Source organism: Acomys minous (assembly GCF_964271855.1).
Source record: "Acomys minous genome assembly, chromosome: 4".
Lineage (NCBI taxonomy): Eukaryota > Metazoa > Chordata > Mammalia > Rodentia > Muridae > Acomys > Acomys minous.
The window spans coordinates 82,314,333-82,340,464 of record NC_140486.1 but is presented as its reverse complement, the minus strand read 5'-3'; the positions used below and the strand labels follow the sequence as shown (position 1 = coordinate 82,340,464).

General features: G+C 45.0%; 1 protein-coding gene across 3 annotated transcripts in view; it reads left to right on the top strand.

Moving 5' to 3' along the window:
* The window catches only part of ANKRD44 (ankyrin repeat domain 44), a 295,573-nt gene that overhangs the window by 174,698 nt on the left and 94,743 nt on the right, over positions 1-26,132 (top strand). For all 3 annotated transcript variants that reach the window (XM_084779451.1, XM_084779452.1, XM_084779453.1), the window contains 5 exons: positions 9,484-9,684; positions 10,025-10,112; positions 12,745-12,887; positions 13,950-14,162; positions 23,974-24,052. In XM_084779451.1, the coding sequence (XP_084635577.1) occupies positions 9,484-9,684; positions 10,025-10,112; positions 12,745-12,887; positions 13,950-14,162; positions 23,974-24,052 (724 nt within the window). The remainder of the gene's footprint in view (positions 1-9,483; positions 9,685-10,024; positions 10,113-12,744; positions 12,888-13,949; positions 14,163-23,973; positions 24,053-26,132) is intronic.

Genomic DNA, 26,132 nt, shown 5'->3' with positions numbered 1-26,132 from the left:
AAGTCTCCAGTTTCGTCTCTCTTCATAACGCTCAAGGTGCTCCACTTGTCTCTTCCAGTCTGACCACCACAACACTTGCACATTGTGGTGGCTCCCGCTGCAGGCTGGCCATGTGGCTGGTGAGCCCCCGTGTGACATCCTCCATCAGTGCTGCATGGGGTCCACCTGTGCCGTGAGCTAGAGGGCAGGTCTAAGGCGTGGCATGGTGGTCTGCAGTTCTCTGTCTGCCTTCCTCCTCCTGTGCTATGCTGCCTGGATTTGGTTTGATTTGATGTGTCCTAGGCATAAGAGAGCTTTGGCCACCAAGCCAGGCATCAAGCTAGGATGAACAAAGGACTGCCATCTGCTCTGCCCGTGACTGATATAAGAACACCACCACCTCCACCAAGGTGTTTCTTTGCCCATTGCCAGGGTCTTCCCCACCTTAAAAAAAAATCATCTTCCCATCTTTATGAACCCTGGTTTATCCCTATTTGTCCATTTCCCATATTCATTGCTTTTAGTCTTCCTTTGTGACCCATTTAGTTGAACAAAGGTCATCTATGTAACCACTGGCTTGGAACTTTCCTTTGGACCTTGACGGAGTGTACCAGTGGGCACACGCCTGAAGGCAGTGACAGTTGAAAGACGTTCAGCAGAGAGCTGTCCATGTCTGGGCCTGTTCTGATACATATCCAGTGTAGTCACCTGCAGTTGTTGAGGGTTTGTGATTTCAATGGCTGCGTGTCACCCAGGACATGGCAGCTTTCAGCCTGTCTTCTGCCTCTTCTGTTCTTTCCAGCCCGTCTTCTGTGAAGCCCCTTGAGCTTTGGAGGTGATAGTATAAATCTCTTGTTTAAGGCTGACCACTCAACCGTCATTATTCTCAGAACCTTTTGTGGCCACGAGTCTTTGCACTACCGCAGATCATTGGAAAGAGGCTTCTCTGGTTAATGCTGAGAGTGGTAATTGCCTATAGGTAATATATATATATATGTATATATATATGTGTGTGTGTGTATATATATATATATATATATATATATATATATATATATATATATAAATAAATTGAAGGTGGTTCTACACTTTGTTAATTTAGTTAAACAACTCAATGGAGTTGAGAAGTGAGCCTCAAATCAGGGAGCTGTTGGTTACCTCCATAATGGCCGTGCCACTATAGTGCGAGTGGGCACATCTTACCTGGCAGAAAGTTGTCTAAGACCCAGAGCCTGGTCTAAAGCAACTGATAATGCATTGACTTTGACATGGCTTATGCCTGCAAAGAGTATGTGTGGTTCTAACCCTTACTTCTGCATTTTGATTTGTGGCCGAGTTAAGTGCAGAGGTAAAGGTGGTAGTTTTTTAAGGTGTGTGCTGTTTCTTCTCATCTTTTCCATATGCTGCTGCAGTGTGTGCGTCTACTCATCAGGAGATGGAATGGCCTTTACAAAGAGAGAAACCCATAAAAAGTAGAACTCAGGTGGGAAATCAGGTGACGGTGGATGCCATCTTCGGCCAGTGGCATCCGAGTCAGTCCTCCCCTCTGTCTTCATGTGTAGGGCAGGCTGCCACAGGCTCTCATCCAGCAAGACCTATAGCCATAAGACTGAGCACTAGCAAGGCTGGAACCTTCATTCAGGAGAAATAGTAGGATCCTCCCTGGTGCTTATTCATTCAAAAGAGGAAAAGAAAATGCTTTGAGGGAACACTGCACGCTGTGGCCTGCCCGCTAGGGCCACTAGCCCAGCACTGTGATCCTACCCACGAGCTTTCAGAAACTTTGGGAGAATTTGAAGGACTTCACACCCAAGTGTGGTGGCTTGTGCTTGCAATGGTAGCACTCCAGAGTCTGAGACCAGAGGATCTCGAGTTTAAGGACAGCCTGTGCTGCACAGGGAGCCACACTCAATAAAACCAGATAAACAAAAGGAAAAGAAAAAGAAAAAAAAAGCTCACAAAAGAAAAGCATGAAACTTTTGTTAGACTTAACAATACATTGATTTATCTTTTATCATTTTTATTCTAATTACTTTCTATTATATTTTGCAAAAGTTCTGAAGCGCTGGATGTAATAATAAAATGCTTCTTTGAGAATTGGTGCCATGCTGGTCTTCAATTGGTGATGTTGCTTCTTGTGCTTCCAAGGGCTGGAATTACAGCAGGTACCACCACCATGCTTAGCCGAAAACTTAATTGTTAAAAACTGGACCGTCACCACTGTCTAGGTATCTTTTCTTAGTCCGAAAAGTAGTGGCTTTCCTGTTCCAGTGTTGGTCTCTTCTGTACTTGTATATGTATATTAGAGGAAACTCATATTCAGTGTGAAAATATTGGAAAAGAAAGCTATCTTTGATTTTAAAAATTACTCTCCTAAGTATTCATAAAATTACTTCTTTACAAAACCAAGTCAAAGCACTTCCCAGGTCAAAAATGCTTGAAATAGGAACACAGTTGTGAAATGAAAATCTTTTTTTTTTAAAGCAAAGATTTGGTGTGGTCTGAATATTATATTAGATTTCTGTTAAACATATGATGCCAGTTTGGCAGGAGAAAGCTACAGCTTAAACTTATAGATAGCTCAGGAGAAATAGCATCTGGATGCGTTTCTGCCAGGCTCCTTCCCTGCTGAGCTCATCAAAGTCTGGTAGAAAACACTTGTAGCCCTGAGTTGGCTGGCTGATGGGTCATCCCCCTGAACTCCAGCCATCCTGCCCGGCTGATGGGTCATCCCCCTGAACTCCAGCCATCCTGCCCGGCTGATGGGTCATCCTCCTGAACTCCAGCCATCCTGCCTGGCTGATGGGTCCTCCCCCTGAACTCCAGCCATCCTGCCCAAGAACCAAGGCTGCCTGGGAAAGAAAAGGGCCATCCCAGGGAACCACTGGGTCCTCTCCATTTTGTGTGTTTGTGAATTTAATGCCACAGTCTTTGTTGTTGTTGCAGTGGTCATCGAGTCTAGGCTCTTGTGCACCGTGGGCAAGCGCTCTATCCTTAAGCTGCATCCCCAGCCCTCAAATCATCTCGAGCTATATTTTTATGGTTTTCAAAAAATATTATTTAATTTTTGAAATTACAATATAATTGTGTCCTTTCCCTCTTCCTTTCTTCCCTCTGGGCAGTCCCATATACCCCTTCTTGGCTCTCTTCCAAAGCCATAGCCTCTTGTTTTTCATTAGTTGTTCTTACATATATATGATGTGTGTATAAGTGTGTGTGTGTGTGTGTGTGTGTGTGTGTGTGTGTGTGTGTGTGTTCCTAAATATATAGTGTTACTTGTATGTTTTCAGGGCTGGCCATCTGGTGTTGGATTACCAATTGGTGTGCTCTTCCCTGGGAAAGACTATTTCCCCCACTCCCAGCATTCCTTAGTTGCCTGTAGTTGTTCATTTAGGCCATGTATTGTCTGTGTCCACTTTAGCATACGTATTATTTCTCAGCTCACATTTGGGCAGTCAAGTTGCGGGGAGACTTTATGAGTGGTCATTTCTGACGTTCCTAGAGGACACAATCTTGCAGTAAATTGCACGACCTGGCTCTTATCATCTTTCTTCCCTCTCTCACGTAATGTTCCTTGAGTCTTAGGCACAGGAGTTGTGTTGCAGGTATTTTCATGTTTTAAAAAGTGGCTGTTTGGCCGGGCGGTGGTGGCGCACGCCTTTAATCCCAGCACTCGGGAGGCAGAGACAGGCGGATCGCTGTGAGTTCGAGGCCAGCCTGGTCTACAAAGTGAGTCCAGGACAGCCAGTGCTATACAGTGAAACCCTGTCTTGAAAAACAAAAAACAAACAAACAAACAAACAAAAAGGGGCAGGGGAGATGTTTAGAAATCAAGAACTCCTCCTTTGTATATGTATCCTTTCTTGATAAAGTCCTCTCACATTAGGAAGGTGGAAAGGATGGGAGTCGTGAAGTAAACAGATATAAATATGAAAATAGAGACCAGCAGAGGTAAAGCATGTAACAAACGTAGAGGGGAAAGAAAGATTGTGGTTCTTCAAGCTGTCTTTGAACTGTGAGAGCTGGGTGTGAAAGGCCAATGTGGTAACATCTGCAGCGCATTGGGGGAACTTTCTCCCCGGCTGGTAATAAACTGCACTCTTAAAGTGCAGCCCAAATGCCAGCCATGATCTCCTGGGCTTCAGAGCTGATTAAGTGAGTACCACGTGCCCCATCTTGCACAAGTCTAGCATTCTCTGGGTGGTCTCAAAGGTTTGGGGAGATTTGGGTTGTTGCTCGAATGCCTAGCATTCATCTAATTAACTAACGTGTCTGCTTTGGTAAGTTTGCTTTTAGGTGTCTGGTGTCCACCTCTCCCTGTGGTGACCAGCTCAGGTCCCCACCTCTTCTTTCCCCGGGCCACACCAAGCCCTTTTCCTCACTATGCAAAGCACAGACTCTCTGAGCATCCTCCACTCAAGCTCGGACTCTCTGAGCATCCTCCACTCACCCTTCACCGCACAGCCACGGCCTCTGACTTTCAACAGAGCTTCCTCCTTCGAAGGTGACTTAGTTTTAAACAGTATTTTCCCAGCAAGTAAAATTGGAATCAGACCTGACGGCTTTCAGTTTCTGAGAAGTCAATCCCGGGCTATTCTCGGGGGCTCTGCAAACTTTGTCCGCAGAGGGCTGGAGAGCAAGCCTGCTCACCTTTGCATTCCCCTGCTCAGTTTCTCAGCTCAGCTGTGGCATGGACACTGTGAAAGCAGGCAGACTATGTCCTGTAAATGGTTTTCTTTACAAAAACAAGACCCAATACACGTCTGATTGCAGCGCAGGTTGGCCTTGAGCTCAAGATCTTCCAGCCTCCCTTATAAAAGGCATTTATTTATATGTAACTGTTACTTGCCTGTAACTCTATACTATCTTTGCTTAGCACATTGCTTTGAAGAAATGAATTGTAAATTATCCTTAAGCATTTATTCAAATGCACCTAGGCAATGTCTTACTCCCCTCCTGTGTATTAACTTAGTAGCCACACATCTTACACCGGGCATGCTGATGCTGACAGAGCACTGGTTTAGCATGCAGACTCTGTTTGATCGCCAGCACTGAGAGAAAAAGATAATTACACCTTATTAACTTTCAATTATAAATTGCTCGAGAATTCTCTAGTCTTATCTCCCAACAGAAGAAGTTTATGAAATGACCTTGCATATTTTGTTAATCTATCCTAAATTCACATAACACTTAACAAAAGCAAGAACCCACACAAGCACGGTAAAATAGCGCTAAACTAAAAGGTATTTAAGTGACAGTGCATAGTATTGCTTTGCTGTGAATGTGAGAAAGGGTGCTACCATCTTATGTCCTGTATCTGCAAAACGTTTTTATGGCACACATCTTCAAAATAATTTATTTCATTTATATTTAAGTTATCCATACATGAAATAGCATGTATGTACAGGGTGGGATATTTTATCTTTTGTTTATATAGCCACGAAGGTACTAGTCTTTTCTCTGCCTTTTCCACATTCTTGTCAAATCTGATTAAACCTTCTTGTGTGTGTGTGTGTGTGTGTGTGTGTGTGTGTGTGTGTGTGTGTGTTTGTTTGTTTTTAACCTACAAACTCCAGTGGTGCAAAACTCTCCCTAGAGCAGTAAGAAGTGTAAGTGCTGGGATTGTCCTGGCTCTGTTGCTGTAGTTATCTCTGGTCCTTGGTTACCGAGCATGGATCCCGCCCCTTATCCCCACTGTTGGGGATTGAGCTTGGGGTTCCACACACTAGCCAAGCATCCTGCCGGTAAGATATGCCCCTGTCAGGGCTTCTAGTGCTGTGAAGAGCCACCACGACCCTGGCAACTCTTATAAAGGAAACCACTTACTTGGGGCTGGCTTACAGTTCAGAGGTTTAGTCCCTTGTCATCATGGTGGGAAATACGGCGGCATGCAGGAAGACATGGTGCTGGAGAGGGGTTGAGAGTTCTTCATCTGGAGTCACAGGCAGCAGGAAGAGACAGTTAAACTAGGCCTGGCTTGAGTATCTGAGACCTCAAACCCTTCTCTAGGGACACACTTCCTCCAACAATGCCACACCCACCCCAGCAAGGCCACATCTCCCGTCAGTGCCTGTCCCAATGATCCCATGGAGCCATTTTCATTCAAACTACCACAATTTCTAATCCCCCCCTTCACCTTTTATACTAAGAAAGTGTTTTACTAAGATGCCTGGGCTGGCCTTAAACTCAGTCTGTAGCTCAAACTGCAATTCTCCTGCCGCAGCTTCCTGTGCCACAGTTTTAGGACTCTCGGTTTAAAGCTGCGTATTAGACCCTGTAAGTACACTTTGCGGAACAGTGAAGTGCAGTCAGAGGGAAAGACTTGAGGGTGAGCCTCGAGTCATCAGTGTTGTAGACGCACCATCCTTCCTGGAGGATTTCTACTACTACATAAGTGAGGGTTTCAGTGCCCAAGGGCAGAGTGCTGACCCTGAGGTGAATATCAGCTATAATGCTTTCCTTTTTGAAGGAAAAGATGCAAGTGGAGATTCCTGTACTGCCTTCCCATGTCACAACAGACTCTCTCTGAATTCAAATCAATTTCAGAACTCATCAGACCAAAGTAGATTAAAGTGTTTTCTTATTCTAAAATATAAATTTTATATTGTGATTTAAATGTCCTTTTGTTTATTTTTGTTTCTTCAACTGTAGGCTAGAATCAAATTAATTTATCTTGATCTTTGTAGTTCTAGCAATGTTTCATGTACCGGTGAGCATCAACAACGCATGTGGAGCCTGTGAAATGGCTCAGCAGCAGGTAAAGGCCCTTGCTGCTAAGCCTAAAGACCTACGTTCAATTTCTAGGACCTATATGTTAGAAGGAGAGTCCTGATTCGTATGACCTGTGTACACACACACACACACACACACACACACACACACACACACACATACACACACATACACATACACATACACATACACACATACACACACGTACACACACATACACATACACACACACACATACACACACATACACACACATACACATACACACACACACATACACACACACACATACACACACACATACACACGCACACACATACACACACATGTACACACACACACATTCACACACACACATACACACACACACACATACACACACATTCACACACACACACACACATACACACATTCACACACACATACACACATTCACACACACACACACACAGGGGAGGGGTAAAAAAAAAAGTATATATTCTTGTTTCACTCTAAAATGGGCTCAAGCAATACTGAATACTGTTTTTGTCAGCCTTTCTTGTATCAGTTTCCCGAATTTTACTTGCATCATCCAGAAGCGGGCCCTAGAGTTACTGCGCTACTCATATCAGTTGTGTGATCAATTTCTATAGTTTCTAATTTTGTTTTGTTTTGTTTTCTAAGACAGGGTTTCTCTGTGTAGCCTTGACTGCCCTGGACTCGATTTGTAGACGAGGCTGGCCTTGAACTCAGTGATCTGCTTGCCTCTGCCTCCCGAGTGCTGAGATTAAAGGCGTGCACCACCACTGCCTGGCTACAGTTTCTTTTTACTCTCGTGTTGTCATCCAAGTTAGTTGCTTTTCTCAATACATTACTACTTCTGACTCACAGAACTTTTTTTTTTTAAGCACTGAAATTTGGGCTCAAAGTGTTGGTTTTGCTGAGTTAAATCAATTGTCTGGGCCATGCTGTCACATATTCGTGTGATAAAGTAGTTTGGGTACCCATCCTCTGGTGAGTGAGGACCCTAAACATAACTTGTAGGTTCATGAGGGGGGGGCGATGTGGTACTGATGCCACAATGACAAGACATCCTTGGCTAAGACCACTAACGAGTCCTAGGGAGGTCTCAGGAAGGAAAGAGAAGCAAGCAATCAGCAGATATTTTATTCTTGAAATGAACTATATACGTCACTTGACTAGACAAGAGGCATAAAGAAATGTTGAAATCTAGTAAAACCTTAGTTGAGCCCAGACATCTTAATTCTATAGTATAGGTAAATTGGTAAGGAAATCAAATTCAGAAGTCTCAATAATTGTTTAAAAAAAAAAAAAGAGTGGCATTGCACTAACCAAGGACAATATAAGTAGTAAACATCAAACCCCTACTCTGATCTACTACCCAATGGACAGGACATTCTCCATGGTTATGTGGAGAGCGGGGGCTGACTTTAACATGAACTCTGGTGCTCCATATTTGACCACCTCCTCTTGATGGGGAGGCCTGGTGGCACTCAAAGAAAGAATAAGCAGGCTGCAAAGTTGAGACTTGATAGCCTATGACCATATAGTGGGGGAGGAGGTCCCCTTTGGTCATATACTTAGGGGAAGGGATTAGGGTGAAAGTGGGAGGGAGGGAGGAATGGGAGGATACAAGTAATGGGATAACAATTGAGTTGTAATCTGAATAAATTAATAAAATTAAAATAAAAAAAATTTAAAAAGAGTGGCAAAGGAAGTTACTCAATATAGCCAGGCTTGGTGGTGTGTACCCATGACCTCATCACACAAGATGGGAGGATCATGAGTTTAGGGACAATCTGTGCTACATTATGAGTTCCAAGCCATCCTGGGGCAACTTGCTGAGACCTTGTCTCAAAACAAACAAACAAATAGAAAATCACCTTTGACCATGTCCCCTGGATTGGAAGGCCTGGTGACACTCAGAGGAAGGATAGCAGGCTACCAAAAAGAGACTTGATAACCTATGAGCATATACAGGGGGAGGAGGTCCCCCTCAGTCACAATCATAGGGGAGGGGAGTAAGGGGAAAATGGGAGGGAGGAATGGGAGGATACAAGGGATAGGCTAACAACTGAGATATAATATGAATAAATTAATACAATATAATAAAAAAAGAAAATGATTGTCACTCATTACTTTAAAGAGAAAAAAAAAATCAAACCAGACCAAAACAACAAAAGGAGTTACTAATTGTAATGGAAAAGTTGGACCCATTTTATAGCTTTAAACTGAGGCAGTACATTAATCACTTCGTTCACTGCAGATTGATCTTACAGATGGAAGGTTATATGTTGCCATAAAGAACCTAGATTCAAAAAGTGTGTGACAGGCTTTGGGGGCTTGTTGGCTTATTTCCAGACTCCTCTCATTTTAGAAAACATTTTGTGTGTGTGTGTGTGTGTGTGTGTGTGTGTGTGTGTGTGTGTGTAAGATTTTTTTTATAGCTCTTTTACCTGTTATGCACATTTGCACATGAATGCTCTCAGGTGATCCAAGGATGCCTCATAAGAAAACTGTGCCTTTAGAAAGACATACTTGATTTTAGGTGGGGGCTGGACTCTTGACCTGACAAAGCAAGATAGTGATTGCCTCAGTCTGCGTTTACTCTTCAGATCTCATCTGTCTTGGCTTGTCCACAGCCTGCCAGGGAGGGCCGCACACTCCCCCCACCCTTTCTCTGTACAGTTCCTGTGTCCAGAGAAGCAATTTATACAGAGGAAGTATTGATTGGGCATTTGTCAGTGACCCTGCAAACTGCTTTTGTTGTAGGAGGCAGTGCAAGTATTGATTAAACACTCTGCTGATGTCAATGCGAGAGACAAGAACTGGCAGACCCCCCTCCATGTGGCAGCGGCCAACAAGGCTGTCAAGTGTGCAGAGGTGATCATTCCACTCCTGAGCAGTGTCAATGTCTCCGACCGAGGTGGGCGCACAGCCCTGCACCACGCGGCCCTAAACGGACACATGGAGGTGAGTCCTCTCATCACTGGGCACAGGGACACACTGCTCAGACCCTGTTAGCGCAGATGGAACCATGCGGTGGGTGTTGGGGCTTTGCGAATGTGAGAGTGATAGAGGTATGTCACCCCGGGAAGTTATATCCATTCTCAAATCCAGACCATAATGAGTTGAAAAAGTAGCTTGTCCTTTCAGTCTTCTCCTTCGACACGAGCAGCAGGACATCGTCTCCTTAGTCAGAACCCCCAAGCTGCTGTTAGGGTGGGTGCTGATTTGGTTTGGATCTCCTGCAGGCAGTGAGGAGTCCTCACCGTTGCCGAGGGACCCACTTCATTTCATTGTTATCTTTCAGATGGTCAATTTGCTCTTAGCCAAAGGGGCGAACATCAACGCGTTTGACAAGAAGGACCGGCGCGCTCTCCACTGGGCAGCGTACATGGGTGAGGATTCCGTGTGTGGAAAGCAAAGCGCCAGGGTCTTTGCTATCTCAATGGTGTGGTGCATGCGTAGTGTGTGCAAGACCCTGGTTTTGATCCCCAACCTTTCAAACAACAACTAAAAAAACCACAAGCAGATGACGTTAACTGCAGACGCTCTGGGCCTCTTGCTGACCGTGTAGGATTTCTTGGGCAAGTCTGACTTAAGGCTTGGCTTCCACTTGAATGAAGATTTGGCCCGTCATCCTGGCATCTGCAAAGTGCTCTAGTTGGACAGTTGCCATGTCAGAGGTTTATTTATCCCAAACTCGGGGGAGGATGACTCATGACCTGAACAGTCTTCACTCTGGATGGGAAAGCTTACACACACTGCGTGAGTGTTAGTTTGTCATGGCATCAGATAAAGTGTTTAGGAAAGAAGGCAGGTTAACAAAGCAAGGACACCATGCTCTTTGTCTTTGCGCTTCTAAATATTTTTAAAAGAAACAAAGGGAAGGAAGAAACGGAAGCTTCCCGGCTCCTTTGTCTGTAGAAGTGCAGCAGTTCCTGTGGATGAAGCTGCTGCTCAGCTGGGCACAGAGGGGAGGCCCGCAGGCTTCCTCTGTCCCCTTCACTCTGCTGGAGTTGAAGGAAGAGGTTGCATCTCTATTCTGTCCTTTTCTTTTGATCCATCGCAAAGATCTCGGGCAAATGATAGTCCCTCACACTTGATCCTCACTGCAGACGTGACAGTGAACAACTGGGATCCTTCCATGCATCTGTGATTAGAGAGCGGCCTGCAGTTAGAAAAGTAGATAGGGCTGTGCCAGACTTAGTTGCATACAAGCTGATGCCCATCCTCGGGAGATTGTTTTGGTAAATCGAGGAGGATCTACACAATAGGACACAGAAGGGAGTACAGCGATGGTGTCCATGGGGATATATAAACGTCAAGGTGTGTGTGACACCCTAAAGGGAGATGCATCATAAAGAAGGATGATAATATGTATAATATTTTCCATTGCTATGGAAACGTCTATACGGCGAAGGGAAATTTGGAAAACAAATGTTGAAATATTAGCTGGTATCTCCAGGGACTAGTGATTTTTTTTTTTTAAAGAGCACTTTTGCCTGTGTGAGTCACTTTCACAAGCATACATGTCTTTTAATCATCAATGACATTTCAAAAATGAACATTAATTGTAAGGGTTTAAAAAAAAAAAAAAAGGATAGATTTGGCCATGAATAAAACAAAACCTACTGCTACAGGTTTCTGAATGAATCCTTAGACTTGCAGACCCCAGTTCTGTGAGAATTAACCCTTTGTATAGCGGAAGACCTTGAGCTGCTTCCCGCTTCCCAAGGGTGGGAATTACAGGCGTGTGCCACTTGTCCACCCCTGCCCCTTCTTTTTTTTTTTTTCTTTTGACCATCACAGACCTTTGAATTGGCTAACACCGGTTAGGTGTTCAGGTAAAATACACACTGAGGCACTCAAAGAATCTGAGGGCTTCAAGCTTATGCTTTGTGGACGTATAGTTAAAATATTTTTGTAGCCCAAAGAAGTCAAATCATTTTAAATCGTGTCATCGGGGCACATAAGAAAACATAGGTGTAGGTGATGATCCTTAGGAGATAATGGGACAAAAACTGGGGTAAGTAGCTTGAAACTGCAGCACTAGTAATAGAAAATGTTTTTTTTCCCCCTATATACAGGTTTTTGTAGATAAGGAGTCAAATTTTGGTAAAGCCAGGTAATGCCGCACCCCAGCATCCCATCCAAAATTAAGGTCCTGGACTCAATATTTGTCTTCACTTAGCTGCCACGATTATAACAATGACCTTAAGCTTTGAACGATCTTCAACTATAAAATAAAGGCCAACCACAGTTCTCATAGTGAATTAGGGAAGAGAGTTTCAAAGCCTACAAAAGTTGAGAATAGGAAGGTTTTCTGTTTAGTGAATAATTTACGGGAGTTAGTTTACATGGAAACACATACATAAAAATTTCCTTTTATGGATTAAAAGCTAACAGCAGTAGCAATTTCAGATTTAACAGTAATCGGGGAGTATTCTTTTTTCTTTTTAAATTGGTTTTCTAAACTAAATTGTTACTGTTAGGCTTTTCTGGGGCGAGGAACGGTAACCGCCTGCATTTTAATACAACCCTTGTTTCTGTTTCTGATTTGAGGCAGGGTCTTGCCTCAAAGTCATCTAGAGTGCTCTGGAATTCACTCTGGCTCATGCTGCCTTTGAACTTGTAACTTGCTTGCTTTAGTCCCCAATTGCTGGGCATACACATTCAATTTCAGGACAGCTTTTAAAAGGCTGTGCTACTAATATATTGTCGGTGTCTGGTTCTTCTTTGTTACCATAGTAAATGGCCACTAGCTTTGCTACATCTCATTCAAGTCATATTCGAATCATCTTTTTTTCTTCTAATGGGATTTATAAAATGTCCAGAGCAAAGTAGGTACCCAATAAACACTCACTGGTTATTTTCCACGAGGCAGCTTTTTTATTTATAAATAAATGGATCAGAAAAGTGCTGGTGGCTAAAAACAAAACAAAACACTAGTAATGATCTTCTGGGTGCAGTGAGCTGTCAAATTGTCTTATAAAGGTTAACGATGTTTTTACTACTTTGTTTGCCAAGGCCACCTGGACGTTGTGGCATTGCTTATTAACCACGGCGCCGAAGTTACCTGCAAGGATAAGAAGGGTTACACCCCGCTGCATGCCGCAGCCTCCAACGGGCAGATCAGTGTTGTCAAACACCTCCTCAACCTGGGGGTGGAGGTAAGCGCCGGTGGCTGCGTCAGTGCACAGACCATGTCTTTCTGTGTAGGCTTTCTTCTGCATTTATATTCAAGTGGAGAAAAAACATATTTCCATGGATCGTGTATTTCTCTGTTTATGTGGGCTGATAAATCATGATGGGGCAAGTAGCAGGAAATCAGAAACAAACTGCAGACATACAGAGATATATAAACACACGTATGTATGTATGTATGTATGTATGTATGTTTTGGGTTTTTTTTAGGCCAGGTTCCTGTATGTATCCCTGGCTGTCTTGCAGCTTACTCCATGGTTCAAGCTGGCCTCATGCACCATCACCTCCCAGCTAGCATGTATATTCTATGTAATATGCAATAATCAGGCATTAAAAAGGACTTTCAGAAACGGACCTTGGCAAGTGTGGCTCACAGCACGCAGAGAATGAATGCATGGCTGGGGTTGAATAAGAGCCTTTGATGATGCGCTAAAAGAGTCAGCCATCTCCATCCCCCTCAGCTAGGAGCGGTAATGCTCAAGCTATCTTAAGCCTGGAGGGAGGAAAGGGGAGCCCAGTGCTGTGTGAGACCAAGATGCTAACACTGGATCCTGGAGCAGATCTGGGAAGGCAGTAGGAGAGCCGGGGGCGGACAGACCTCAGCTCTGCAGGTAGAGCTGAGCCTGGCTTGAGGGCTCCTGTCCTCTCTTTCCATGGTTACTGTTCCCTAGCCCATGAATTTGGGTTTTATCCTTTTCTTTTTGTTTTGGTGTTTTAAAAGCACCTTTGCCTTCTGTCTTGTTTATCCTTCTCTATCTGGATAACCCCTCCACAGGTTGAAACCTCTAATGCCTTGTGGGTAATTTTTTTGTCATATTCAATTTTGCCTGTCTTTCTCTAGGGGTGTGGCGGGGGGCGGGTGCTCTCAGGATAACCTAACGGGAAGGAGGGGGGAAGCAAGTGAGCTCCGAATAATTAGCCGACGAGTGGCTGTTTCTTTTCTCTCATCAGAGCCGCGATGCCTTCTGTGGCAAACGGAGTGAATTGGCCCTGGTGGTTCTAATTGCCCTGTGTTGGATGCCTTGCAGGTCGATGAGATCAATGTCTATGGAAACACAGTGCTTCACATTGCCTGCTACAATGGCCAGGATGCTGTCGTTAGCGAGCTGATCGACTATGGTGCTAACGTGAACCAGCCCAACAACAGCGGCTTCACCCCGCTGCATTTCGCAGCGGCGTCCACTCATGGTGCTCTGTGTCTGGAGCTGTTAGTGAACAACGGGGCCGATGTGAACATTCAGGTATGACCGTCAGTCAGCCTCTCTGCCTTGTACAGCTTTGCACTGAGCCTTTGAGCTAAAGTGTTACCAGCTGTGCCGGGCTTTTGCGAGTCGGAAGCACTTGGATTCACACAGCCTTATGCTGTGTTGAGATGCCATGGAAACAGGAGCGGTGCCTCTTCAGGTATGCTGGTACCAGCAAGTAGCCCCGATGCTCCAGTCGTGTCTCCTTTGTGGGTCAGTGACTGCTCCAGGGTGAATATCAGGTCTTAAAGGTGCTAGCTCAGCCCCATGGTCAGCTGATAGCAGAGAGCTGCAGAGAATACAGAGGAATGACTGAGTAGTGACTGTCCCCAAGCCCAGCATGCCCTTCACATACTTTGAGCACGCAGGGGTTCCAGCAGAGGAACTTTGGCCCGATATGGTGAGCATTCCTTCAACCCCGGGGTCGACTAAGGGCCGCCCTGCTCTTTGACAGAGGAGGAGAACTTGAAGATGAGACGTGATCTCTGGCATTGCATATTCACAATACAGGAGTACAACACACTCACACACCTGCAGCAAGAGAAGTCACGATGGGGGCCAGGAGAAAAGGAGCAATAGAACTTTGCAAAGTAGATGACGCACATGTTAGCTTGCTTCCTGTCTGCGGATAAAAAAAAAAAATCGAGCTTGCTTTTGAGCTGAGAATTGGAGAGGCGCCACAGAAGTAATTCAAGAGAGGGCATTCCCACAAGAGAATGGTGTGGCCAAGGGAGAGAGGAGCCGTGGATAGGAAGAGCTGTGTGTGTGCTGGTAGCTTATCAGCTCACTGTTGACGGCTGACGGAGGCAGCCTGTGCACCTGTGCACTCAGTGTTCCCCATCTGGCTTGTACCGAAACACCATTGCCCTATAGCAGAATATCCTGAGCAGTGTCCCCACCCACCTCAACCTCAGCATCCCCCACCATCCTCAGCCTCAGCAACCCCCACAACCCTCAGCCTCAGTGACAACCACTCCCCTTCAGACTCAGTACCCCACCATCCTCAGCCTTAGTGGCACCCACCCCCCTCAGCCTCAGTACCCCCACCATCCTTAGCCTCAGTGCCCTCATCACCCCTTAGCCTAAGAGTCCCCACCCCCTCAGCCTCAGTGTCACCCACCATCCTCAGCCTCAGTAACTCCACCATCCTCAGCCTCAGCGACCCCCACCATCCTCAGCCTCAGTGGCACCCACCCCCCTCAGCCTCAGTACCCCCACCATCCTTAGCCTCAGTGCCCTCACCACCCCTTAGCCTAAGAGTCCCCACCCCCTCAGCCTCAGCATCCTCCACCGTCCTCAGCGACCCCACCATCCTTAGCCTCAGTGCCCTCATCACCCCTTAGCCTAAGAGTCCCCACCCCCTCAGCCTCAGTGTCACCCACCATCCTCAACCTCAGTGCTCCACCATCCTCAGTCTCAGTGGCACCTACCCTCTCAACCTCAGTGGCACCCACCCCCCTCAGCCTCAGTGGCACCCACCATCCTCAGCCTCAGCGACCCCTACCCCCCTCAGCCTCAGTGTCACCCATCCCCCTCAGCCTCAGCAACTCCCACCCTCCTCAGCCTCAGTGGCACCCACCACCCTCAGCGCCCCCCGCCCCAGTGCCCCTCCTGCACTCAGGACTCCTAGAACAAAGTTTCAGGATCCTCCACATTTGATGCTGTGAAAAGTCATGATCTCAAAGGTTGAGTTTCAGGACTAAGTTTAATCTCAAGCTACTTTATTGACCATTAAATATTTTTATGTTTTTATCCTATAATGTCTCACATTGGAGAAGCGTGGGACAAATGATCAGAATAGCAAGTTATTGTAGCTGGATAGCATTCTAAGTTGAAGAAGGAGCCGCACACAAGTGAACACGTGACTCACTAAGGCAGCAGGCTTACGTCGCACCTCAGGAGCTTGGGCCTCCTTAGGCTGTGGGGAGCCTTAATCTATACAGAGGAGCTAGAAACAGTAATCTGGCTGCAGAACACAGAGGGCCAGAAAATACCTAAGTGCACAGCTATTTCAAACTTTTATATCGTAAAACAAAATAAGACTGAAAAGGAGGGGGGAATGCAAGTTCTTAACAAACAAAATAGAGAGGAATGGAAATTTCCATGCAGTGTACGTGGCAATCAAAAGGTAATATGCTTAATGTATGAAGAGTTCATGATAAGGAGAAATTTGCTAGCCTACTAGAAAATTTAAGCAAATGTGGAACACAAGAGAAAATTTGTAATACTCGTTAAGCCCATGGAAAAATGTTCTGTATCATTAGTGATTAGGACAATGCAGGCCAATACTTTAAGGTTGACAAACATAAAGAGCGTTAATGCCGGGCCTAGTGTTATAGAACAGTAAACATACATGATCTCTTTTGTACATCTTTTGTTGCTTTGTTTTTTGAGACAAGCTCTCACTTTATAGCCTAGACTGGGATGATTGTTTCTTCCTCCCTGTTAGTCTGAGTCTGGACTACAGGTGGACACTGCTATCCCTGCCTTCACCGTTTGAGTCTGTGTGTCTGTGCAGAAAAAAAAAAAAAGCATAAAATCGCTGGAGTAACATCAGTACACTAATATCAGTTATCCCCTGCAGAAAGAAAATTTTGACTTGGGGGTTGATTTTAGTATCCTTTTTGTATTTTTGAAAAATCTCTGATTTTGATCAGTGGCCATGTTGTTTCTGAGAAACATGTTCTGAGAAAAAAGAAGAAATAAGTGTAGCTGTGGCAGACCTACAAATGAGATGGCTTCGCAGTAACTGAAAGTAAGTGGCTTTCAGAGTGTAGGTAATGAGTCATAAAGATGGGGCTGGGAGGGGCCTCTGAAGGGAGAAGCCTTGCAGAGAGAGAATCAGCAGAGGCTGTGCTGTCAAGGGAGAGGAGCTGAAGATGAGGACCAGCAACTGGGGAAGGAGCAGGGCGCTGCAGATGCTCACGTGTTGGGCTAGATAGATCAGTCAATCCTCGCACGGGCTTCAGATGACTAACCACCAGCGACCTGTCTGTGCCTCAGTTATTTTACCTGTAATTAGGGAAATAACTAGCATCCTCTTCATGGGCATGTTGTGACTGTTTAGCATAGTTGTCATACCTGATTATAGAGCTAAAATCTATCATTCAGTAAGCACTGGGTGGTGTTTGCATTTGTTGAGAGGATGGCCAGGGGCAAGAGTAGGCATCGGAGGTAAGCTGAGTCTTACTTATTTTGTGTGTGGGTACTGCGTGTATGGCATGGCACACGTGCCTGTGGAGGTCTGAGGGCAACTTGCCAGGAGTTACTTTTTTTCTTGGTCTGTGTGGGTTTGGGGAATTGAACTTGGGTACCCTGGCTTGGCAGCAGGTACCCTTCCTTACCCACTGAGCCATCTCACAGGTTCTGCAAATGATGTCGAGCCAGGCTGAGGACACAGGAGCGGGAACTGTGATGGTCCTAGCATGGGAGAGCATGAGAATATGAGAAAAGTAGCACTTAGGTTGCTTCAGGGACAGGAAAGGGTGGCGTCATCCAAGGAGAGAGTGCACGACTGGAGAGGCCGAGGGAAAACTCCAGGAGTTCCCGACTCATAGGGCCAGGAGAAGGAAGAGGCTGAGCAGAGGATGAGAACGAGGTGGAAAAGGGCAGAAAGAGCGGAAGGGACTGTGGTTCCGTCACGCAGGTCCACGCCACACAGAGAGGGAGAAAGGGAACTGGTGCAGCGTGTTTCAGAGCCGCACAGTCTATACATGCAGCCCATGTAAGGTCCCAGCAAAAGGTAAAAGGCTTTGGAAGCAAGGGGGAGACCAAGCAGACACGACCCAAGGTGACAAAGAGTGTTTGTGTTGGGTAGAAGTCACAGACGATGGTAGTCAAGGGGAGCGAGAAGCATGCAACAGGACTGAGGGCCTCTGTGGGGCTTTCAGAGGAAAGATGGTGCGCATTAGATAAAGGCACCGTCTTTGCAACTCTCCACTCAGTTTAACTCCACTTGTCTGCTGCTCCCCATCCCTTGCAAAATACATCCTAGTGCTCTCAGTGTGTCTGATGCCCGGAGCTAAAAAGCCTCTTCCTGCCATGCCTGCCTGCTTCTTCCAATTGGCTGCACAGTTCCGATGAGATAGTTGACTTAACCCCTAGAGCTCACATTGCCAGCCTTATCTCCCTTCCCTTAAAAAGGACCTGAGGATCAGGAGAAATAGCTCAGCAGCTGACAGCTGTTGGCTGCTCTTGCAAATGGTTGGGTTTGTTGGTTCCCAGTACATGTATCTGAGGGTTTGAAACCACCTATGACCCCAGTTTCAGAGGATCCAACACCATCTTCTGGTATCTGCAGGCATCTGAACATGCATATATAATGTAAATATATACGTAGGCATGCACATATACACATGCGCATACAACATATATGCATACATATGCATAAGTAAGTTTTTTTGAAAGTGGACCAGAATAAATGCATATTTACTTAGCTCTGATGCTTAATTTTTCTTATAGACTGTTAATCTTAAACAGAATGCAAGAAAGGGCATCTTAAAACCATAGATGACTTATCGGTATCTACTTTCTGTCTTTCTCAATCTCCCTTCATCTGTCATGTCCTCCCTCAGGATTCTATGTATATTTTAATTGTTTTATTTCTGGTTTTTCGAGACAGCCTTGGCTGTCCTGGACTCGCTTTGTAGACCAGGCTAGCCTCGAACTCACTGCAATCCACCTGCCTCTGCCTCCCAAGTGCTGGGATTAAAGGCGTGCGCCACCACACCCAGCTTCTATGTACACTTTAAACATGCCCCCCACCTACCTTTTCACATAGCCATCCTGTCTGGCTCAGAAGGCAGATTTCTAGAGTTGTACCACATTGCTCTCAGATTCTGAAAATATTTGTGGATATTGGACAGTTTGTACTTTTTTTTTTTTTAATTTAGATTTTTCAAGTTTGAGAGAAACGTCATATTGAAATGCAGCTAAGATCGACCGAGTGTTCACTTTGGTTTAAACCTAACTTATAAAGCACTAGGAATGAAGTCTTCATGACCAGTAACAAGTCTGATGGACAAGGAGAGGATGTGTGTCCACATGCATTTCATGGGCTCTTGGTCCATTAGGTTCATCTCCTTTTACTTAGCTTTGGCTTTTTTCACTATTTAACTTTGACAGAATAATAAAGGCACATTATTTTAGTTAAAAATCTATTGAGGACTGACTTGTAATTTGCAAATAAAGCGAACGTGTCATTTTTCTTCTCTATTACAGATTATAAGTTCTGTAGCATCTCAATACTATTTTTTTTTTTATTTTACAAACACTCAAAGATTTCAAGAAGGCACTGTATACAGAGCCACAGTGAATAGGGCAGGAAGACAGTCTCAGAGATTGCTGCAGCCACATTGCCTAATCCCCAGCCTCTTAACATTTAGTCTGGTCACAATCTCCATTTTTTGACCATGGACCTTTGGAGTATTTATGCCCAGGAGATGACCGGAGCCTAAGCCTGCTACGGATCTGAAGAAGTGGGCCAGCTGCCTTGTCTGTCTGTTCCAGGGCTGCTTTATAGAATGGCGTTCATCAGGAACTGGAACAGGCAGGAGGAAGCAGCCGACGGGACATGACCTTGGGAGTTTGAAGAGGAAGTAAAGAAAGGAAGGAAGTAAAAAAAAAAAGTGAATGTTTGAGTCCACACATACCATCGTTGGCATTTGAACCATTGAAAACAAAACAAACTGAACTTTCATACGACTTTTCCCAGCCAGTGTTTAGATACTCTCCCATGGACTTAGGTGCTGTCTTGGATACCTGAGTTCATTTCGTGACACCCCGGCCCTGACTTAGTGTGATGCCATAGCAACCTTATTGCCTTGTGATGGGCCACTGACTCCTATGATGCTGGGGTGCAGATGCCACAGAGCATCCCTGTCTCCAAGGAGCAGCAGTGCTGTTTAGGGAGGAGGCTTTGGATGTGTTGGAGAATGATTAGAGAAGGCATTGTGAATACAAGCTTGTATGGATGGATTCCTGAGGGGCATTACGGTCAAGAAGATTCATATATTCTATTTAATTCAAGGATGGTGTTGGGCTCTACCCTGCAAAGTGTGCCAGCCTTTGTCACAAAGTAATCTTAATTCTTGCTAGCTTTCCCTCACGACTCAGGCTTGAGCATACTTCTTAGCAAAAGGGCTTCTTGTTTAATTAAGTGAATCCTCAACATAAAAATTTCAAAGCCGTAAATATGCTGGGGAAAGTATACCCAGGACATTGGAGGGAGACTAGGAATTAAGAAAAGTCTTTTGCTTCCATAAAAGCAAAGCCGCGAACAAATAGAAGGATTGAGCATAATCTTGCTGAGTACACAGGCAGTATTGCCCTGTCCAAAGTTCCAGGGACATTAGCAGCAGCCAGGCCCCAGTGGGAAGAGCTTTTCAGGCAGAAAATGAAGTGCGGCATGCTTTCTAGTCTCAGCTTGACTCTGAGTTCTAAATTTTAAAGGCTAAAGAAATGGCATTGGTTTTCAGGGTTTTATTTTTTTAAACAGTACTCTCTACATTCATACCATGTAAACAAAGTGGCCCCAAATGGTAGCCATGAAACTTAGGATGACTGGCTCTTGCCTAGTTGGCCAAAGTCCACAACCATCCATACCAGACGGCCCATCTTTGCGTTCTATCAACTGTGGTCATCTCCGCTTGTTTGTCCCTTTACCAGAGACTCGCATGCTTCCAAGGCGCAGAGCATGGTGTCGCTGCTTCCACACAGGACTGGCTTTTGCAGTCTACACACTAGTAACTTCTTGCTTCTGCTTTGGCTCTCGGCTCCAATTTACACAGCTACCAAGTGAGTAATCCTTGGTAGAGCCGTCACACTCTTTTCCAGGCATGGGAAGGCGCTTACTTCAATATTTACCAAGATACTTCCTAAACACAGAAGTATTTATAGCTTTATATACATTTAATTAAATCATAATTGCGTGTATTTTTATATTAAGTCTAAGAGCAAATACCGGAGCAAAATTTAAAGAAACAGCACCACCTACGGACAAGTTAGTGTCACCTCTGAAGTTTCCACTGTACTTTCCGTGAGTCTTGACTGCTGTCCCTCTTACTTGAGGGGTTTGTGCTTTTTAAAATTCCTCCTTCCAGTGTGGCTCCCAGGTATGTGAGTCGTTGGGACAGTCTCCACTCCAGACCAGGCTCTGGAGCCACATGGCTTTTAGAACTGTCCATGAATGTGGCAGGGTCAGTGGTGAAGGCCAACCTCACCCTCCCAGTGGCCTTTCCTTTACCTTTTAAAGGTGTCAGCCTCACTTCTGTTCTTTCTCAATATCTTCCAACCCAGGCTGTATTCATAGTATGCAACCTACTAGCTTCCCTCCCATCTACCAAAGGAAAAAAATTAACTATAGTGGTTTTTCTTCAATTAGGATGTAGTTACCACTGTGATGAAGTCTTCTGTTGGTAAAGAGTTTAACCTTCTGATGAACACAAAACAAAACAAACAAACAAACCCATAATCTGAAGCTTGGCTCTTAACCTTGAGTGTATAGTGCAGGCTTGAGGTGATGGTTACCTATGCCTCTGTTCAGATTCAGTAGGTATGAACTAGCACGCAGAACTAGCACCCATGCATAGGAGTGATCTTCTGTAAGATATTTAATGATTATTTGCTTTTAATTATGGATTTTTAAAAACAAAGCCATTTTAAAGCATAGATATTTAGATTTTATTGCAAGATTGAATGTTCATGTGTGATACTTCATTTTTTAACCTCAGACTTGGAAATTTTTTTCTACAGATATTTAAGAAAATAACAATGACATAAACCTTAAAAAAATACCAAGGGGCCAGTAAGCTGGCTCAACAAATAATGTCTCCAGCCACCAAGCCTGTTGACCTGAGTTACAACTTTGGGTACCACATGACAGAAGATGAGGGCTGGCTCCCTCAAGTTATCCTCTGATCTCCACACGTGTATGGTGGCATGCGCATCTACACACATATACACATTAAGTAAATTAATTAAAAATGTAATTCAAAGTTATTTTCTTAATGTGACATAGCAATGGGCATGGCCATGTGCCTATGATATGGTGGCTGGCTTGATGTATACTCCTAACTTAATAAATAATGTGGAACCATTAAAAAATAAATAAAATGCAATAAAATAAAAAAGCAATCCTAGAATGTAGCTATGGGCACCCGTCGTCATAGCTTCAAACCTGTCATAAGTTTAAAATGCCCTTAACAAGTTCCCTCCCCACGCTGAACATCAGTCAGCAGTCCTCTGCAGCACGTCTGTGGCTTCCCTGCACGCTGCCGCCCTGACGCCACACCTCCAGGGGTTCATACTGCATATTATAGCCCAGAAGAGGAGCTGCAGCCGTGCTTTGAGGCATAGCGTGTACTGATATGAACAGGTCCACGTGATCCTAGGTTGCGATGCTGTGTGGAGCTGGGGGGTGTCGAGGGAAGTCTGCACACCCGCTCCTCTGGGGATTCTGTAGTCCCAGAACCATGATAAGTTTCCTCCAGGCGCATTTTCATTTCTTGGTTAACTGTGCAGGAGTCTGGTCTTTAATATGATAACAGTTGGTAGATAAGTTCTGTATATTTTCTATGTTTTAGCAAGTTTCGTACTTTTTGTCATGAATAAGACATCCGTCAGGCTGGAGAGATGGTTCAGAGGTTAAGAGTACTCCTGCTCTTCCAAAGGTCCTGAGTTCAAGTCCCAGCAACCACATGATGGCTCACAACCATCTACAATGAGATCTGGTGCCCTCTTCTGGTGAACAGGCAAAACACTATATACTTAATACAGAAATAAATCTTTAAAAAAAAAAAAAAAGACACATGTAAGTTCATCACACGTTTGCTACTCACCAAAGCAGAATGCGGAGAATAGTGCAGGGTTTCCCTTAGCTTTGAGGGCTGTGTCAGTTTAGTCAGCTACAGGTCATGCAGGCCCATGCCAGTCCGTGGGTTGCTTCCCTCTCTAGCCGCTGAGAAGAACAAAGGACCTAAGAAGATGTCCTTTGTTGGCCAATGACAAGAGAGGAGAAAGCATTTTTGGATGATCACTTCTCTAAGATTTTTGAAGATGGGGGTTTAAATTATTTTTAATTAAAAGAAAAGGGGGCCGGTGAGATGGCTCAGCAGGTAAAGGCACTCGATGCGCAAGCCTGTGACCTGAGTTCAGACCCCGGAACCCAATATAGCTGGAAAAAGAGAGTGTACTCACAAAGCTTTCCTCCAGTTCCCACGTGTATATTATCCCTGCCCCCTCACGTCATAATAGTAATGATAAACAGCATTTTTAAAAATTTAAAGATGCGCTGTTACACAGTGACTGGCATGGTCTTATATTGTTGCATCTTTTTATTATAATAATTTTATTCTTTGAGAATTTCATACATGCATGCAGTATATTTTGATCAAATTTAACTGCTCCCTACCTAGATCAGATATCCCCACTGTATATGCGTGAGTGTGGGCTGTTCACTGGAGCAAGGTCAGCCCTAAATAAAACCAGAGGATCACACCCCTAAATAAAAATATTAGCAGCCATCAGTAATCCATACCTCCCAGCCCGCCCCCATCCATGGTGGAATGCTCTTATGGAGGCTACAGGAGCTGAGTGCACCAATCCTGTCGTGCCCAGAAGACGTTTGCCCCGGTCCTCCTCAGCCTCTGCCTCCTAAAATCTTTATCTGTTTATCTCAAAATAACAGTTGACTATACTTGTAAAACTAAACTCGAAGTTGACATTTCCAGAGGACCGGGAGTGGCTTTCACAGTGAGGTTCTGGTCATTGACCTGGGTTCACAACTCTTTTCTCCTTTCTCCTTTTGTAGAGTAAAGATGGCAAAAGTCCCCTGCACATGACGGCTGTCCATGGACGGTTCACGCGGTCACAAACCCTCATCCAGAATGGTAAGGGGTAGGCTTCCATGGTGCTTACCAGCCAAGGACAATACAGGCAGTAAACTTTAAAACCCTAACCAGATCTAGCCAATGGGCAGAACATTCTCCACAGTTGAGTGGAGAGTGGGGTACGACTTTCACACGTACTCTGGTGCCTCATATTTGACCACATCCCCTGGATGGGGAGACCTGGTGGCACTCAGAGGAAGGATAGCAGGTTACCAAGAAGAGACTTGATACCCTATGAGCATATATAGGGGGAAGAGGTTCCCCTCAGGAACAGTCATACGGGAGGGGAGTAAGGGGAAAATGGGAGGGAGGGAAGAATGGGAGGATACAAGGGATGGGATAACCATTGAGATGTAACAAGAATAAATTAATAAAAAAAAATAAAGTTTTGAACAGGTTTTCTCAGACGGATGGCATTGGCTTTAACCAGCTGTATGAAAACCAGCTGTTTGGGATTTAGTAAGCCCGGATTTAGAGGAGGCTTTGCCGTCTGGCTGAACACTCACTGTGCCCATATCTTCAGTTTCCCCCATTAGTGGGGAGAATGTAAAACCATGTTATAGTCAGTTCCCAGACACGGGGGAACACGTGTGCTTGCCTAGTGGGAGAGATGGACAGGTTTTCGACACCGTCCTGTTTCACTTCTAATGAAGCTAACCATACATGGCTCGCATTTTCTAACAGCTGATCTGGGTTATTTTTAGGTTGTTGAGCCCAGTAATGTTCTTTAAGTCTAAGCTTATTGAACCACTTGGGCAAAGGTAGAAAAATCTAAGGTGGCTCAGAGTTTAAGTAGGTAGGTTTGTGGTGAAGTCACACGCTTGACAGAGAGGCGAGAAAGTCATGTAACACAGGAACTTTCCAGGCTCTCAAGCAAGGTAGACTTGAGTGTCTCTGGGCTGTCTCGGAGGCCAGAGTCCCTGAGGTCTCACTGTGTGTGACAGCTCATGTTACCCTCAGGGCCATGGTTGGCCTCCGTGAGTGGATTATTTTGGACAACACAGCTTATGTGATCTGAGCAAGTCTTTGACACAATTTGAAAACAAGAACAACAAAACGCAGGTTTGCATCAGTCAGTAAATGGACATTCCTGGTCAATTCGGTTATGCCTCAACTACATTTCGTAGACTCAAGCCTTACAAGTCTCAAAATTCTACTGGGAGTTACTTTTTTTTTTTTTTAAGATCTCTCTACTTTGTAGCTGTAAGAAGTTGGGGCAGCAGCTGGGCAGTGGTGGCACACGCCTTTAATCCCAGCACTCAGGGAGTGAGAGGCAGGTGGATGTCTGTGAGTTGGAGGCCAGCCTGGTCTACAGAGTGAGTTCTAGGACAGCCAAGGCTACACAGAGAAACCCTGTCTTGAAAAACAAAACAAAACAAAACAAGAACTTGGGGCAGCATGGAAAGTTAGTGATTATAGCTTAGGTACTCAAGTCATAAAACCAAAGAACTCATTTGACATCGATGTAGAAAACCAGTCACTGACCATGCTTAGGAAGCAAGATACCCCCAGTAGTGCAGAGGGCGCTTACAACCGTGACAGTGAAGCTGAATGAAACAAAACACCCGAGCGAGCTTCCAGGGAGTCAAGGAAGGCGAGGTGGAAATTCACTGCGCAGCACCCACTGTCCCTAGCCTTCAGTATGAGCTGCAGGCATCCATTTTGACATAAAATAAAGGCTTCTCCGCTTTGAGCCCCTTTCTTATCCTATTTCATTTCTCACCAGCTTTTCGGAAAGTATCCATCCCCTCCCCGAAACAAATAAGGCTTAAATTGAAAGGGTATCTTTTTAGCATATTCTTTGGGTGTGTTATTTTGTATCGTATGTTATGTGTGTGGTACATATGTGTCTGAGCGCCTGAGCAAGCTCATGCGGAGGCCAGAGCAGGATGTGTGGTGTCATCTTCTCTCTCTATCTCATTGCCCTGAGATGGGGGGGGGTCTCTCACTGAGCTGCTTGGAGTTGCGGCTAAGCTGGTCAGCAAGCTCTCAGATCTGCTCGCCTGCCTCTCCCAGTGCTGGGGTTATATGCACAAACAGCCATACCCAGTTCTTTTAATGGGTGCTGGGAGTTTGAACT